Here is a 14,802-nt window from a genome sequence, read left to right on the forward strand (position 1 = left end):
GAGGCGCGCGGCGCATGCGCGGAGGCCCCGCGGGCCGAGTCGGAGGGAGGGGGGGGGCAGCGGAATCCGCCGCCATCCGGCGCCCGCCCTGCCCGCCCGCGGCCCCCGAGCGCCAGCCCGCCGCCGCGGAGCCCGCCCGGGGCGGACAGGTGGGTACGGGCCGGCGGAGCGGCGCGGCGGGGCGCGGGCAGGGCAGAGCCATCCGCCCTCATCCCCCCGGCCCGGCCGGCGCCGCCGCCATCTTGGAACGGCGAGCCCCCCTCACGGCCCCCCCGCTCCCCTCACACCGGGCAGCACCGGGAGGGGCGCGGCGGGCCCGGTACCGGCGGGCGGGGCCGGAGCGGCTCCGGGACTCCCTCCCTCCGCCGGTGTGCTCCGTGCTGCCCGGCGGGACCGCGGCCTGTGAGCGGCCGTGCCCCCGCGGCCTGAGGGAGCCTGAGGGGAGCCTCGGTGTGCCCCCCGGTGTGACCCCCGGTGTGACCCCCGGTGTGACCCCCGGTGTGACCCGCGGTGTGACACCGCCACCCCCCGGTGTGACACTGTCCCCTGGTGCCCCGCAGGTCCCGCGGCCGATGCGGCGCCATGAGCGATCGGGCTGCGCGGGGCCGGCGCTACAACTGCCTGAGCCTCAGTGAGAGCTACCGGGGGCGGCCGCTGGAGCCCCCCCGCGCCGCCGGTACCGACCCCGCGCCGCGACTGGGGCTGCCGGGCTGGGAGGGGCGGCGGGGAGCCTCAGCGATCCCCGCGGTGGGATCTCATGGTGTTATGGGGTTGGGAGAAAGGAGGAATCCTAAAATTGGGGGATTCTGTCTTGGGGGGTTTGGGAGGCCTGGAGAGAATTTGGGGTGCTGGAGGGGGGTGTGCGACCCCCCAGCGACCTCATTTGGGGGGTTTAGGGGTGTCTGATTGTGAGACCAACCCCATAAATGGGTTTGGGGTGGTTTAGGGGGGTCTCGGTGTGTGACCAACCCCATAAATGGGTTTGGGGTGGTTTAGGGGGTCTGGGAGGGCTGTGGGATCTCTGGGGGGTTCAGGGGTCTCCCGTCGTGTGACCCCATTGTGGGGTGCAGAGTGTGGGCAAGGTGGAGAGGGGTTTGGGGTTCTCAGCCAGGTTTGGGGTTCTCAGCCAGGTTTGGGGTCTTAGTAAGGTTCGGATTCTCAGTGGGATTTGGGAATCTCAGCTGGGTTTGGGGTCTCGGTAGGGTTTGGGGCTCTCAGTGGGATTTGGGATTCTCAGTGGGGTTTGAGGATCTCAGCGGGCTTTGGGGTCTCAGTGGGATTTGCAATTCTCAGCCGGGTTTGGGGTCTCACTGGGGTTTGGGGGTCACTCGAGGGTCTCACCACCCCCTTTCCTCCCCAGGCGTCCCCCACCATGGGCTGCAGAGCCTGGGCAAGGTGTAGAGGGCTTTGGGGTCTCAGTGGGACTTGGGATTCTCAGTGAGATTTGGGTTTCTCAGCCGTGTTTGGGATTCTCATTGGGGTTTGGGGGTCTCAGCGGGGTGACTCGGGGGTCTCACCCCCCCCAGGCGCCCCTCGCCATGGGCTGCAGAGCCTGGGCAAGGTGTGGTGGGGTTTGGGGTCTCATTGGGATTTGGGGTTTCAGCAGGGTTTGGGGTCTCGGTGGGCCATGGGGGTCCCGGTGGTCACTCGGGGGTGACTCGGGGGTCTGTCCCCCCCAGGCGCCCCCTGCCATGGGCTGCAGAGCCTGGGCAAGGTGTGGTAGAGTTTGGGGTCTCAGTGGGATTTGGGGTCTCAGTGGGATTTGGGATTCTCAGTGGGCCGTGGGGGTCCCGGTGGTCACTCGGGGGTCACTCGGGGGTCTGTCCCCCCCAGGCGCCCCCCGCCATGGGCTGCAGAGCCTGGGCAAGGTGCCCACCCGGCGCATGCCGCCCCCCGCGCACCTGCCCAGCCTGAAGGCCGAGAACAAAGGCAACGACCCCAACGTGGCCCTGGTGCCCCGAGACGGCTCGGGATGGGCCAGCCGCAGCGACCCCCCCGACCCCCGCAGGTGGGCAGGGCGCGGGGTGCCCGAGACCCCATGGATGGGAGGGTCCTGGGGGGTCTGGGGACATTGGGGTCACTCTAGGATGGACTGGCCAGAGTGACCCCACAGCCACCACAGGTCACAGGGTGGTCTGAGTGTCTTGGGGTGGTCTGGGGGTCCTGGGGGTTTTGGGGTCAACCCGGGGGTGCTCCCCCCCTCCCCAAGCCCCCCTGACCCCCCCGTGCCCCCCCAGTTCCGAGCCCTCCGCCCCTCCCCCGCCGCAGTCGCCGTCACCGCCGGATTCGCAGCCGCCTGCCAGCGGCACGGGGGGGACACGGACCCCGGGGACCCCCGAGGTGAGACCCCCGACCCCCCCCGACCCCCCCGCGACCCTCCCCACCCCATAACCCCCGCTGACCCCAAATATCCCCCACAGAACCCCCCCCCGCCGCCAAGCGCGGCAAAGTCCTGGGCGCAGGCCAGCGGTTCCCCCGCCGATGGTGAGAGAGAGACCCCAACGGGGAGACCCCGACCCGCCGGGACCCCCTGACCCCTCATTGGGGCTGTGGGGAGTCCCCCGAACCCTCACTGGGGCTTTGGGGATCCCCCTGACCCCTCACGGGGTTTTGGGGAGCCCCTGCCCGGTTTTGGGGTCCCGCTGACCCCCGTGCCCCCCCAGGTGCCAGAGCGCCCCCCCTCCCGGGCCGGTTCTCGCGGGAGGAGTTCCCCAGTTTGGGGGCGGCCGCCGAGCGGGGGAGGGGCGGCCGCGAGCGGGGGGGAGGTGCCGACGCGTCGGGTGGGCGCGCACCGAGCCCCCGCCCCCACGGTGAGTGACCGGCACCCCGGGGACCCCCTGGGACACCCCTGAGAGCCTTGGGACATCCCTGGGACACCCCTGATCCCCCTGGGACACCCCTGGGACCCCATGGGCCACCCTGGGACACCTTGGGGCACCCATGGGACCCCTTGGGACATCCCTGACCCCCTGAGATCCCCGGGACACTTTGGGGGACCCCTGGGACACCTTGGGGCACCCATGGGACCCCTTGGGACATCCCTGACCCCCTGAGATCCCCGGGACACTTTGGGGGACCCCTGGGACACCCTGGGACACCTTGGGACACCCATGGGACACTTGGGACATCCCTGGGACACTTTGGGACACCCCTGACCCCCCTGGGACACCTTGGGATGCTCCTGACCTCCCTGAGACCCCCTGGGACCCCATGGGACACCCCTGGGACCCCTGACCCACCTGAATCCCCTGGGACACTTTGGGGCACCCATGGGACACTTGGGACATCCCTGGGACACTTTGGGAGACCCCTGGGACACCTTGGGACATCCCTGACCCCCTGAGACCCCCAGGACACCTTGGGGGACCCCTGGGACACCCTGGGACACCTTGGGACACCCCTGGGACCCCTTGGGACCACTTTGAACCCCTTGGGACACCCCTGAGACCCCCTGGGACACCTTGGGACATCCCTGACCCCCTGAGACCCCATGGAACACCCCCGGACCCCCCCCCCCCCAGGACCCCATGGAACCCCCAGATGTCCCTGATCCCCCCAAAAACCTTCCACCCCTAGAGCTGTGGGACCACCAGGGAGGCCCCAAATAATCTCCCTTGGGTTTCACAAATCCCCCAGGACACCTCTGACTCCCCTTGAATCCCCTCTGGGACCCCCTGGACACCCCCAGCCCCCTTTGGGACCCCCTTGGGAGCCCCCCGGGACCCTCCCCCCTACTCCAAGCCCCCCAAACCCCCTCCCCAACATTCCAACCCCCCAAACCCCCCTGACCCTGTTTCCCCCCCAGGCGGCAGCTGGCGGGAGGGGCGAGGGGCCGAGGAGCCTCCAGCCGAGGGGGGGGGAGCCCCCCCCGGACCCCCCCACTTCCCCCCATACCGGGGGGTGATGCCTCCCTTCGTGAGTATCGACCCCAAAATCTCCAAACCCCCTAAATTGGGGTGCTGCCCCGTTTGGGGTCTCCCTGCTGATTTTGGGGTTTTCCCCATAGATGTACCCCCCATACCTGCCCTTCCCGCCGCCCTACGGGGCTTTCCGGGGCGCCGACGCACAGAGGTGAGCGGGGTACTAAAGACCCCAAAACCCTAAATGCCAAAACCCCAAACCCCCAAACCCGAAACCCTTCAAAACCCCAAATCCCCAAACCCTCCAAAGCCCCAAACTCTCAAAACCCCAAATCCCCAAAAGTCTAAAACCCCAAACACTTCAAAACCCTAAAACCCCAAATCTGCAAAATCCCAAATCCCCAAACCCCAAACCCTTCGAAACCTCAAACCCCAAATCCCAAAAACCCCAAACGCTCAAAACCTTAAACTCCGAAAACCCCAAACCTTCAAAACCCCAAATTCACTTTTGTCCACATCAAAATTCCTCCATGTCTATTCCCACCCCAATCCTTTCGATCAAGGTGACCCAAAAACCCTAAAATTTTTTTTTGAGAAATCGCGAAAAACCCAAAATTGAGAAAAACCCCAAAATTGAGAAAAGCCCCAAAAACCCCTAATCCCTTTGCTCTGACCCCAAATCCCCTGCTGTTAGCCCGGGTTTTGGGTCCCCCCTGCTGACCCCTTGTCCCCCAGGTTCCCGCGGCCTGGGGGTCCCCGGGGGGTCAGTGCCCCGCCCCGGGGGGGGTCACCCCCTGCCCGCCCCCCCGTGCTGCGGCAGGACGAGCTGCGGGAGTTCGATGAGCTGGACCAGGAGAATGACGAGGGCTGGGCGGGTAAGGGGGATTGATTTGGGGGATTTGGGGGGATTTTGGGGGATTTGGGGGTGATTTGGGGGGATTTGGGGTGTTTTGGGGGGATTTGGGGTGGATTTGGGGGTGATTTGGGGGGGATTTGGGGGGCATTTCGGGTGGATTTGGGGGTGTTTTGGGACCCCCGACCCACATTTGCCACCCCCAGGAGCTCACGAGGAAGTCGATTACAGCGAGAAGCTCAAGTTCAGCGATGAGGAGGATGGGCGGGACGAGGATGAGGAGGATGAGGGGTGAGAATCACCCCCAGAAACCCCATAGAAAATCCCAAAAAAACCCCACAGAAACCCCACAGACACCCCACAGAAAGCCCCCCGAAACCCTATAGAAACCCAATAGGAAACCCCCCTGAAACCCCCGAGAAACCCCATAGAGACCCCATAGAAACCCCTCAGAGCCCCCCCTGAGACCCTGCAGAAACCCCATAGGATACCGCATAGAAACCCCATAGGAAACTCTACAGAATTCCCTATAACCCCTTTGGGACCCCATAGCTGCCCCATAATTCATAGTGGGGCAGTGTTATGCACCAGACCCCATAATCCCCCATAACCCCCAAAGACCCCATGCCTGCCCCATAACCCCAGGACACCTGGGACCCCCAAAGCCCCCAGGACCCCCATAAGTTCCCCAACCCTCAAGGAGGCACCGTACTGCACCCCAGACTCTCATAATCCCCATAACCCCCAGGACCCCCTGGGACCTAAACCCCCGGCCCCCAGGACCCCTAAACCCCCACTGACCCCCAAAACCCGCTGACCCCCAACCCCGCTGACCCCAGACCACTGACCCCCAAACCCCGCTGACCCCCAGACCCCACTGACCCCCAAGCCCCGCTGACCCCCAGACCCCACTGACCCCCAGACCCGCTGACCCCCAAACCCCGCTGACCCCCAGACCCACTGACCCCCAGACCCCGCTGACCCCCAGACCCCGCTGACCCCGTGTCCCCAGGAAGGAGAGCGAGCCTCCTGCCCCCCGAGGCGCCGCCCCCAAGGAGCGCAGCCCCCCAAGTCCCCCCCGGAGGGACCCAAGGAAGCTCCGCCCCCTCCGGCCCCGCCCAGCCGGGCTCCGCCCCCTCCGCCGCCCCCCAACCGCGGCAGCTGGGCCACGCCCAACGAGCTCCCGGTGAGTGACAGCCGTGGGACAGGTGGGACAGGTGTGAGCGGACAGGTGTGGGACAGGTATGGGACAGGTGTGGGACAGGTGTGAGCGGACAGGTGTGGCGTGGCAGGTGTGGGACAGGTATGGGACAGGTGTGGATGGACAGGTGTGGCGGACAGGTGGGGGACAGGTGTGACCTGGTAGGTATGGGACAGGTGTGACCTGACAGGTGTGACTGGACAGGTGTGACCCACGTGTGCAGCAGTGTGCTCAGCTGCGCCCAGGCATATGTAGGTGTGATATAGGTGTATACAGGTAGAACTCAGGTGTGGCTCAGGTGTATCTAGCTGTGCACAGGTCTGATACACGTGTGTTGAGGTGTGATTCAGAAGTTTCTAGCCGTATCTAGGTGTGATTGAGGTGTACCTGGGTGTGACACAGGTATACCCAAAAGGGAGCTGTGTACATTTAGGTGTTCTTAAGTGTGATTAAAGTGTATTCAGGTGTCACACAGGTGTCACAGGTGTGCTTAGGTGCATCACAGGCGTGTCACCTGCAGGATGAGGACAAGGCATGGCGCCAGCAGAGCTGTGCCGAGCTGTCCCAGGCCGTGGCTGTAGGGGCTGTAGGTGTATCACAGGTGTATCCAGGTGTCACACAGGTATCACAGGTGTGCTCAGGTGTGTCATACAGGTATTTACCTGCAGGATGAAGATGAAGCCTGGCGCCGGCGCCGCCGGCAGAGCTGTGCCGAGCTGTCCCAGGCCATGGCTGTAGCTGTAGGGAGGCTATAGTTGCTGTAGGTGTATCCAGGTGTAGCACAGGTGTGCTCAGGTGTGTCATACAGGTATTTACCTGCAGGATGAAGATGAAGCCTGGCGCCGGTGCCGCCGGCAGAGCTGTGCCGAGCTGTCCCAGGCCGTGGCTGTAGCTGTAGGGTGGCTGTGGTTGCTCTAGGTGTATCACAGGTGCGCTCAGGTGTATCACAGGTGTGTTATCTGCAGGATGAAGATGAAGCCTGGCGCCGGCGCCGCCGGCAGAGCTGTGCCGAGCTGTCCCAGGCCGTGGCTGTAGGGGCTGTAGGTGTATCACAGGCATACCCAGGTGTCACACAGGTATCACAGGTGTGCTCAGGTGTGTCACACAGGTGTGTTACCTGCAGGATGAGGACGAAGCCTGGCGCCGGCGCCGCCGGCAGAGCTGCGCCGAGCTGTCCCAGGCCGTGGCTGTAGCTGTAGGTGTATCACAGGTGTACCCAGGTGTATCACAGGTGCGCTCAGGTGTATCACAGGTGTGTTACCTGCAGGATGAGGACGAAGCCTGGCGCCGGCGCCGCCGGCAGAGCTGTGCCGAGCTGTCCCAGGCCGTGGCTGTAGCTGCAGGGAGGCTGTAGCTGCTCTAGGTGTATCACAGATGTGCTCAGGTGTATCACAGGTGTGCTCAGGTGTGTGTTACCTGCAGGATGAGGACGAAGCCTGGCGCCGGCGCCGCCGGCAGAGCTGTGCCGAGCTGTCCCAGGCCGTGGCCCGTGCCCGGCGCCGCCGCGAGGCCGAGGAGCGCCGCATGGCCGAGCAGCGCCGCGCCGCCTGCGCCGAGAAGCTCAAGCGGCTGGACGAGCGCTTTGGGGCTCCCCCCGAGCGCCGCCCCCCCGCGGGAACCCCCCCGGGACCCCCGCCCGGCCCCACCGACACCCCCCCGGGGCCCCCCGAGCCGCCCGCCGCCCCCGAGGGACCCCCGGAGCCCCCCGAGCCGCGGGAGGAGCCCGAGAGCAGCGCGGGAGCACCTGGGGCTGCAGGTGGGGAGGGGGAACCCATGGGGACCCCCGGGGGGCTTTTGGGGGCTTTTGGGGTCTCGGGTCTGGGGTGACCTGTAGGGGGTGTGGGGAAGGGTCTGGGGTGACCCAGGGGTGACCCCAGGTCTGTGGGGGTCTGCAGTTGCCCATAGCAGAATTTGGGGAGGGTCTGGGGAGTCTTGGGGTGACCCCCAGCAGTTTCAGACCCTATATGTCGCCTAAGGGTTGCCCCATAGAGGTGCTGTGGGGTGGATTTGGGGTCTGACATTGGGGTAGTTTTGGGGTCTCACAGTGGATTTGGGGTCTCACTGGGGTAGTTTTGGGGTCTCAGGTGGTTTGGGGTCTCCCGCTGACCCTCTGCCCCCTCTGCCCCCCAGCAGAACCACCTCCCCCCGAGGTGCCCCCCGAGCCCCCCGAGGAGCCCCCGCCGCCCCCCCCGGCCCCCCCGGCCGCCGCCGTGCCCCCCAAGGGTGACCCCAAGGGGGAGGGGGGCTCTGCGCCCCCCCGGCAGCCCCCCCCGGCGCAGCCCCCCGCCTACCCCAAGTACCAGAAGTCGCTGCCGCCCCGGTTCCAGCGCCAGCAGCAGGTGGGCTTTGGGGGGCTTGGGGGGGATTTTGGGGGGCTTTGGGGGGATTTGAGGGGCTCTGGGGTGGGGCTGAGCTGTGGGGCTGGGAGCACAGAGACCCCAAGTGTGGGGGTCTCGGGGGGGTGGTGGGTTGTGCCCCCAATTTTGGGGTTTTTGGGGTGGGTTGTGCCCGTAATTTAGGAGTTTTTAGAGGAAATCACATCCCTGAATTTTAGGGTTTTTGGGTTAGGTTGTGCTTCCCCCAGTTCGGGGTTTTTGGGGAGTGAATTTTGCCCCCTATTGAGGGATTTTTGGGGTGGACTGTGCCCATAATTTAGGGGAGTTTGGGGTGGGTTTTGCCTCCAGGGGATTTTGGGGTGGGTTGTGCCCCTAATTTAGGGATTTTTAGGAGAGCTCACATCCCTGAATTTTGGGGTCTTCGGGTTGTGCTGCCCCCACTTTAAAGGGTCAGGCTGTTCCCCAACCTGGGGGTCCCTGGGGGTCTCAGGGGGTCTCACCCACCCTTTTCCCCCCCAGGAGCAGCTGCTCAAGCAGCAGCAGCAGCAATGGCAGCAGCAGCAGCAGCAGCAGCACGGCCCCCCCCCCGCGCCCCCCGCCGCCCCCCCGGCCCTGGGGGCTCTGGGGACAGCCGTGCCCCCCCCCGGCGCAGCCCCCCCGGCGCCCCCCGGGCCCCCCAAGCTGTTTGGGGCGCTGGGGAGACCCCCGGCTCTGCCCCAGCTGGGCTTCGACCCGCGCTGGGTGATGCTGCCGCCCTACGTGGACCCCCGGCTGCTGCCCCCCCGCGCCCCCCACGTCGACTTCTACCCGCCCGGGGTGCACCCCTCAGGTGAGGGGGGTCTGGGGGGTCCTGGTGGGGGGTCTGGGGGGTCCTTGGGGGGGTTTTGGGGTTGGGTGGACGTGGGTTTATGGTATACGATAATTTGGGGGAGGGTCTCATGCCATATAATGGGTCTGGGGGGTCTCATCCCCATGGAGGGGGTTTGGGGGGGTCTTTGGGGTGGTTTTGGGGTATCCCGGGGGGGTCTGAGCTTGTGGGGCAGGTGGGAAATGGGGTTATGGTGTAGAATCATTTGGGGGGTTGGAAATGGGGCAGATTTGGGGAGGGGATTTAAGGAGGGTCACAGCCCCATAGAATAACCCGTGGGGGTCACATCCACCCCATGGAATGATCCTGGGGGGTCTCAAGCCCATTTTGGGGATCTCAGGGTGGGTTTGGGGGTCTCAGGCTTGTTTTGTGAGGTGCAGAATGATTTAAGACAGAATAATTCGGTGAGGGGTCTCACCCCATAGAACGATTGGGGGTCTCAGCCACGTGGGGCAGATTTGGGGGTTGTTTGGGGGTTATTTGGGAGTCTCACGCTGGGGGTCTCACCCTGGGGGTCTCACCCTGGGGCTGCCCGGGGGTCTCACGCTGGGGGTCTCACTGCCCTGTGGGTCTCACCCTGGGGGTCTCACCCTGGGGGTCTCACTCTGGGGGTCTCACCCTGGGGGTCTCACCCTGGGGCTGTCTGGGGGTCTCACGCTGGGGGTCTCACCCTGGGGGTCTCACCCTGTCCCCCCCGTGCAGGGCTGTTGCCACGGGAACGCTCGGACAGCGGGGGCTCCACCTCCGAGCCCTTCGATCGCCCACCCCCCCTGCGGGAGCGCGGGACCCCCCCGGGGGACCCCAAACCCTCCTGGGGGGGCGACGCCTTCAGTGCCCCCCCGGAGCCCAGGGGGCTTCCCTCGCCGCTGCGACCCCCGCCCGGCGACGACGACAAGGGGCTGCGGTGAGCGGGGGGTTTGGGGGGTTTTGGGGGTGTTTTTGGGGGGTCTGGGGGGTTGATTTGGGTTTTGAGGTGTTTTGGGGCTTTGGGAGTTGTGCAGGGGCTTTTGGAGTGGTTTTGGGAGGGGGTTTGGGGGTTTTGGGGTGAAGTTTTGGAGATGTTTCTGTAAGTTTTGGGGGAAAGTTATTGGGGGAGTTTTCAGGGAGTTTGGTGCATTTCGGGGGAAGTTTTGAGAGCGGTTTTGGGGTACTTGAGAGTTTTGGGGTACTTTGGGGGAGTATTTTGGGGTGATTTGGGGTGGTTTGGGGGCGGTTTTGAGGAGGTTTTTTGGGGTGGTTTTAGGGTGATTTTAGGTGGTTTTGGAGAGGTTTTTTGGGGTGGTTTTAGCGTGATTTCAGGAGGTTTTTGGGGAGGTTTTTGGGGGTGATTTCAGGAGGTTTTTGGGGGTCTCCCCCCCCACTAACCCCCCCCTCTCCCCTTGCCCCCCCAGGAGTGACACCCCCCCCGTCCGCCTGCGGGACCCCGGCGCGCCCCCCCCCTACGCCTACCCCCCCTTCGAGAACGGGGCCGTCGCGCCCTCCCCGCTTCCCGCCCCCGCCCGACGACCCCCGCCGCCCCCCGCCCTGGGCTCTGCCCGCCGCCGCGCCCCCCGCGCCCCCGAGCCCCAGAACCCCCGGAGAGCGCCCCCCGAGCCCCCAACCCCGGCGCCGCGCCCGCGGCCCCTTCAAGGAGCCCCCAAGAAGGCGCCCTCCCCAGAAACCCTCCAAGGAGGACGGGGGGGCGCTGGGGGGACCCCCCAAGGAGGACGGGGGGAGCTCCCGCCGCCCCCCCCGCGCCCCCCCCGACCCGCAGAAAGCCCCGCGGGGGGGGGCGGGGCGCACCGAGACCCGCTGGGGACCCCGCCCGGGACCCCCCCGCCGCGCCCCCCCCGAGGAGCCCCCCGAGAAGGCGGCGCCCCCCCCGCGGCGGGCGGGGCCCATCAAGAAGCCCCCCCCCCGGGAGGAGGGCGAGGAGCCGCCCCCCCCCGCCAAGGACTCCCCGAAGCCCCCCAAGGCCAAGGCCGCCCCCTCCCCCCACAAGGAGGCGGGGGGGCCGCCGGGGGGGGCCGGGGGGGTCTCTCCGTCCCGCCGGCGCGGCCTGGAGCGCGGGGGGGGCGCGGGGGGGCCGCGGGGCAGGCCGCGGGGGGGGCGCGGCGAGTTCTTCGCGCGGGGCAGAGGCTTCCGGGGGGCGTACGGGGGGCGCGGCCGGGCGGGGGGGGCCAGCCGCGGCAGACCCCCCCCCCGCGAGTTCCGCGGCTTCCGGGGGGGCGCGACGGCCGCCGGGGAGCCCCCCCGCTCCGCCGGCCCCCCCGGCGCGGCGCCGCCGCCCGGCTCGGAGCGCAGCGAGGGCTCGGAGGGCGAGGAGGAGGAGGAGGAGCTGCCCGGGCGGCGCCGCCGCGGCTCCGAGAGCTCCGACACGGGGGGGGGCGACACCCCCACCCCCCCGGGGCCCCCCCGCGCCGCCCCCGCCCCCCCCCCCCCGGGGCTGCCCCCCCGCGCCCCCCGCGGCAGGGTCTTCACCCCCAGGGGGGTCCCGTCCCGGCGGGGGAGGGGCGGGGGTCGCGCCCCCCCTCCGGCCTGGAGCCCCCCCCCTCCGCAGGGCCCCCCCGCCGCCCCCCCGCAGCAGCAGCAAGCCCCGCCCCCCCCCGCGCAGCCCCCCCGCGGCGGTGGGGGAGGGGCGGGAGGGGGAGGGGGCTCGGAGCGACCCCCCCGGCGGCGGCGGCACGGGCGGGGGCAGCAGCAGGACAAACCCCCCCGCTTCCGGCGGCTGCGCCAGGAGCCCCCCCAGCCCCCCCCGCGCGGCCCCGCGCCCCCGCCGCCCCCGGGGCAAGCAGCCCCCAGCGCCTGCCCCCCGGCGCCCCCCGCTCCCGAGCACAACTCTGACCAATGGGAAACGGCGTCCGAGAGCTCCGACCTGGGGGGGCGCCGGGGGAACCCCCCCGAGAGAGACCCCCCCGCCCCCGGCGGCCCCCCCGCGCAGGGCCCCCCCCCCGGGAACCCCCCCAGCCCCCGCCTGGCCAAGCGCAGCTTCTCCAGCCAGCGCCGCTCCGGGGGGGGCGGGGGGGCGCCGGGACCCCCCCAGAACACACCCCCCGGGGGGGGCGGCCGCGGCGGGGGGGGCCGCGGGGGGGGCGGCGAGAGAGGGGCGCGGGGGGGGGAGAAGAGGGCGTGGCCTTCGCCCCGAAACCGCAGGTGAGTTTGGGGGGGGGAATGGGGGAGGGGTTGGGGGTCCTGGGGAAATTGAGGAAGGGTCTTTGGGGGTTCAAGAGGGTCTGGGAGGGTTTGGGTCTGGGTTGGTTTCTGGGGCTCTCAGGGTGGGTTTGGGGTGGTTTTTGGGGTTAATTTGGGGTGGGTTTGGGGGGGCTCAGGGTGGTTTTTAGGGGTATCAGGGTTGGATTTGGGGGTCTCAGGCAGGTTTTGGGGTCTCGGAGGGTTTGGGGGTCTCAGGGTTATTTTAGGGGATCTCAGGTTCGGTTTTGGGGTGGATTTGGGGTCTCAGTGTGAGTTTGGGAGTCTCAGAGGATTTGGGGGGTCTCAGGGTTATTTTAGGGGCTTTCAGGGTTGGATTTTGGGGCTCTCGGTGCAGTTTGGGGTGGATTTGGGGTCTCAGGGTTGGTTTTGGGGTGGATTTGGGGTCTCATGTGGGTTTGGGGTGGATTTGGGGTCTCAGGATCTGTTTTGGGCTGGATTTGGGGTCTCATGTGGGTTTTGGGGTGGATTTGGGGTCTCACTTTTGGGGTCTCACCCTCTCCTGTCCCCCCAGCCGTAACCCCGAGGAGCCCCCCGCCCCCCCCGGCTCAGGCTCCACCCCCCCGGGGCTGGCGCTGCCCCCTCCCCCCTCGGCCGTGTTCCGGCTGGACAGAGTGGTGCCCAGTGACCCCGGGGGCATCCGCCGGGCCCTGGCCCAGCTGCGCCCCAAGGGGGGCACCTCTGCCCCGGGGCTGCCTCCCACTGCAGGTATGGAGCCTGAAAATATCCCAAAAACATCCCAAAATACACCCTCTGCCCCGGGGCTGCCCCCCACTGCAGGTATGGAACCTGAAAATACCCCAAAATTACCCCAAAATATCCCAAAATATCCCCTCTGCCCCGGGGCTGCCTCCTCCTGCAGGTATGGAGCCTGAAAATATCCCAAAAACATCCCAAAATACACCCTCTGCCCCGGGGCTGCCCCCCACTGCAGGTATGGACCCCAAAATATCCCAAAATTACCCCAAAATATCCCAAAATATCCCCTGTGCCCCGGGGCTGCCACCCACTGCAGGTATGGAACCCGAAAATATCCCAAAATTACCCCAAAATATCCCAAAATATCCTCTCTGCCCCGGGGCTGCCCCCCACTGCAGGTATGGAACCCAAAAATATCCCAAAATTATCCCAAAATATCCCCTGTGCCCCATCTGCCCCACACTGCAGGTATGGACCCCTAAAACACCCCAAAAACACCCCAAAACACCCCAGAAACATCCTAAAACATACCCCTATGCCCCCCTAACCTCCCCCCATTTCTCCCCCAGCCCCAGAGCCCCCCCTGGGCCCCCAAACACCCCTAACCTCCCCGTTTCTCCTTCAGCCCCAGAGCCCCCCAAACCCCCAAACCCCCTAACCTCTCCCCGTTTCTCCCCAGCCCCTGAGCCCCCTGGGCCCCCCTGTGCCCCCAACCCCCTAACCTCCCCATTTCTCTGCAGCCCCCGAGCCCCCCCTGGGCCCCCCCGGCGCCCCCCGCGCCCAGCCAGCCCTCGCAGGGTTTTTATCCAAACAGCGCGAGAGACCCCCGAGCCAGGTGAGGGGGAGGGGCGGGAGGGGGGCTGGGGGGGCCTGGGGGGCTCCCCTGCCCCTCCCCCCGCTGACCCCACCCCGCTGACCCCCCAGGACCCCCTGGGGTTTGGGGACAGCCAGCAGGACACCCCCGGGGAGCCGCAGGGCAGGCTGAGCCCCCCGCTCTGGAGCCACCTGCCCACCAGTAAGGCACTGGGGGAGACTGGGAGGGACTGGGAGGGGATTGGGATAAACTGGGAGGGACTGGGAGGTTGGGTTGGGGGGTGGGGGGGTTGGGTTGGGGGGTGGGGGGGTTGGGTTGGGGGGGTGAGGGGATTGGGATAAACTGGGAGGGACTGGGAGGAAAAATCGTGGTGATTTTGGGGTGAAAAATGGGGATTTTGGAAGGAAAATGGGAACTGGGTTATACTGGGATGGACTGGGTTGAACTGGGAGGGAACTGGGAGAGGATTGGGATAAACTGGGAGGGGATTGGTGATGGACTGGGAGGACACTGGACATACTGGGGGGACACTGAGGTGCTGTGGGAGGAACTGGGAGTTACTGGTGGTCACTGGGAGGGACTGGCGGGGACTGGGATATACTGGGAAGGAACTGGGAGTCACTGGGAAGGAACTGGGAGTTACTGGGATCCCCTCCCCCCCCCAGGCGCCCCCCCCAAGCCGCTGGCCCCTGGGCAGCCTTGGCTGGAGCCCCTCCCCCCCTTCGAGGATGCTGCGAGTCCTGAGGTGAGCTGGGGGGCTGGGGGGGCATTGGGGTCATTTGGGGTCACCAGGAGGTCATTGGGGTTACTGGGGGGGCATTGGGGTCACTGGGGGGTCACTGGGAAGACTTTAAGGGTCATTGGTTATCAGCAGGAGGTCATTGGGGAGGGCACTGGGAGGGTCGCTGGGGGGTCATTTGGGGTCACTGAAGTGTACTGAGGGGTCATTTGGGGTCACCAGGTGGTCACTGGGTCTTTGGGA

At 66.9% G+C, this 14,802-nt stretch overlaps 1 protein-coding gene across 1 annotated transcript in view; it reads left to right on the top strand.

Moving 5' to 3' along the window:
• PRRC2A (proline rich coiled-coil 2A) overlaps positions 1 to 14,802 on the top strand; it is a 17,607-nt gene continuing 2,805 nt past the window's right edge. Inside the window, exons 1-24 of the mRNA XM_085047178.1 lie at positions 1 to 149; positions 561 to 676; positions 1,834 to 2,008; positions 2,238 to 2,340; positions 2,421 to 2,484; positions 2,664 to 2,810; positions 3,806 to 3,915; positions 4,007 to 4,071; positions 4,596 to 4,735; positions 4,920 to 5,004; positions 5,726 to 5,759; positions 6,737 to 6,808; positions 6,880 to 6,954; positions 7,038 to 7,134; positions 7,188 to 7,670; positions 8,045 to 8,253; positions 8,770 to 9,079; positions 9,821 to 10,022; positions 10,510 to 10,646; positions 10,699 to 12,250; positions 12,822 to 13,015; positions 13,747 to 13,841; positions 13,931 to 14,021; positions 14,486 to 14,565. Of these exons, the coding sequence (XP_084903304.1) occupies positions 583 to 676; positions 1,834 to 2,008; positions 2,238 to 2,340; positions 2,421 to 2,484; positions 2,664 to 2,810; positions 3,806 to 3,915; positions 4,007 to 4,071; positions 4,596 to 4,735; positions 4,920 to 5,004; positions 5,726 to 5,759; positions 6,737 to 6,808; positions 6,880 to 6,954; positions 7,038 to 7,134; positions 7,188 to 7,670; positions 8,045 to 8,253; positions 8,770 to 9,079; positions 9,821 to 10,022; positions 10,510 to 10,646; positions 10,699 to 12,250; positions 12,822 to 13,015; positions 13,747 to 13,841; positions 13,931 to 14,021; positions 14,486 to 14,565 (4,614 nt within the window). The 5' untranslated portion in view covers positions 1 to 149; positions 561 to 582. The remainder of the gene's footprint in view (positions 150 to 560; positions 677 to 1,833; positions 2,009 to 2,237; positions 2,341 to 2,420; positions 2,485 to 2,663; positions 2,811 to 3,805; positions 3,916 to 4,006; positions 4,072 to 4,595; positions 4,736 to 4,919; positions 5,005 to 5,725; positions 5,760 to 6,736; positions 6,809 to 6,879; positions 6,955 to 7,037; positions 7,135 to 7,187; positions 7,671 to 8,044; positions 8,254 to 8,769; positions 9,080 to 9,820; positions 10,023 to 10,509; positions 10,647 to 10,698; positions 12,251 to 12,821; positions 13,016 to 13,746; positions 13,842 to 13,930; positions 14,022 to 14,485; positions 14,566 to 14,802) is intronic.

Source organism: Lichenostomus cassidix, unplaced genomic scaffold, assembly GCF_008360975.1.
Source record: "Lichenostomus cassidix isolate B80296 unplaced genomic scaffold, HeHo_3.0 HiC_scaffold_33, whole genome shotgun sequence".
Taxonomy (NCBI): Eukaryota; Metazoa; Chordata; class Aves; order Passeriformes; family Meliphagidae; genus Lichenostomus; species Lichenostomus cassidix.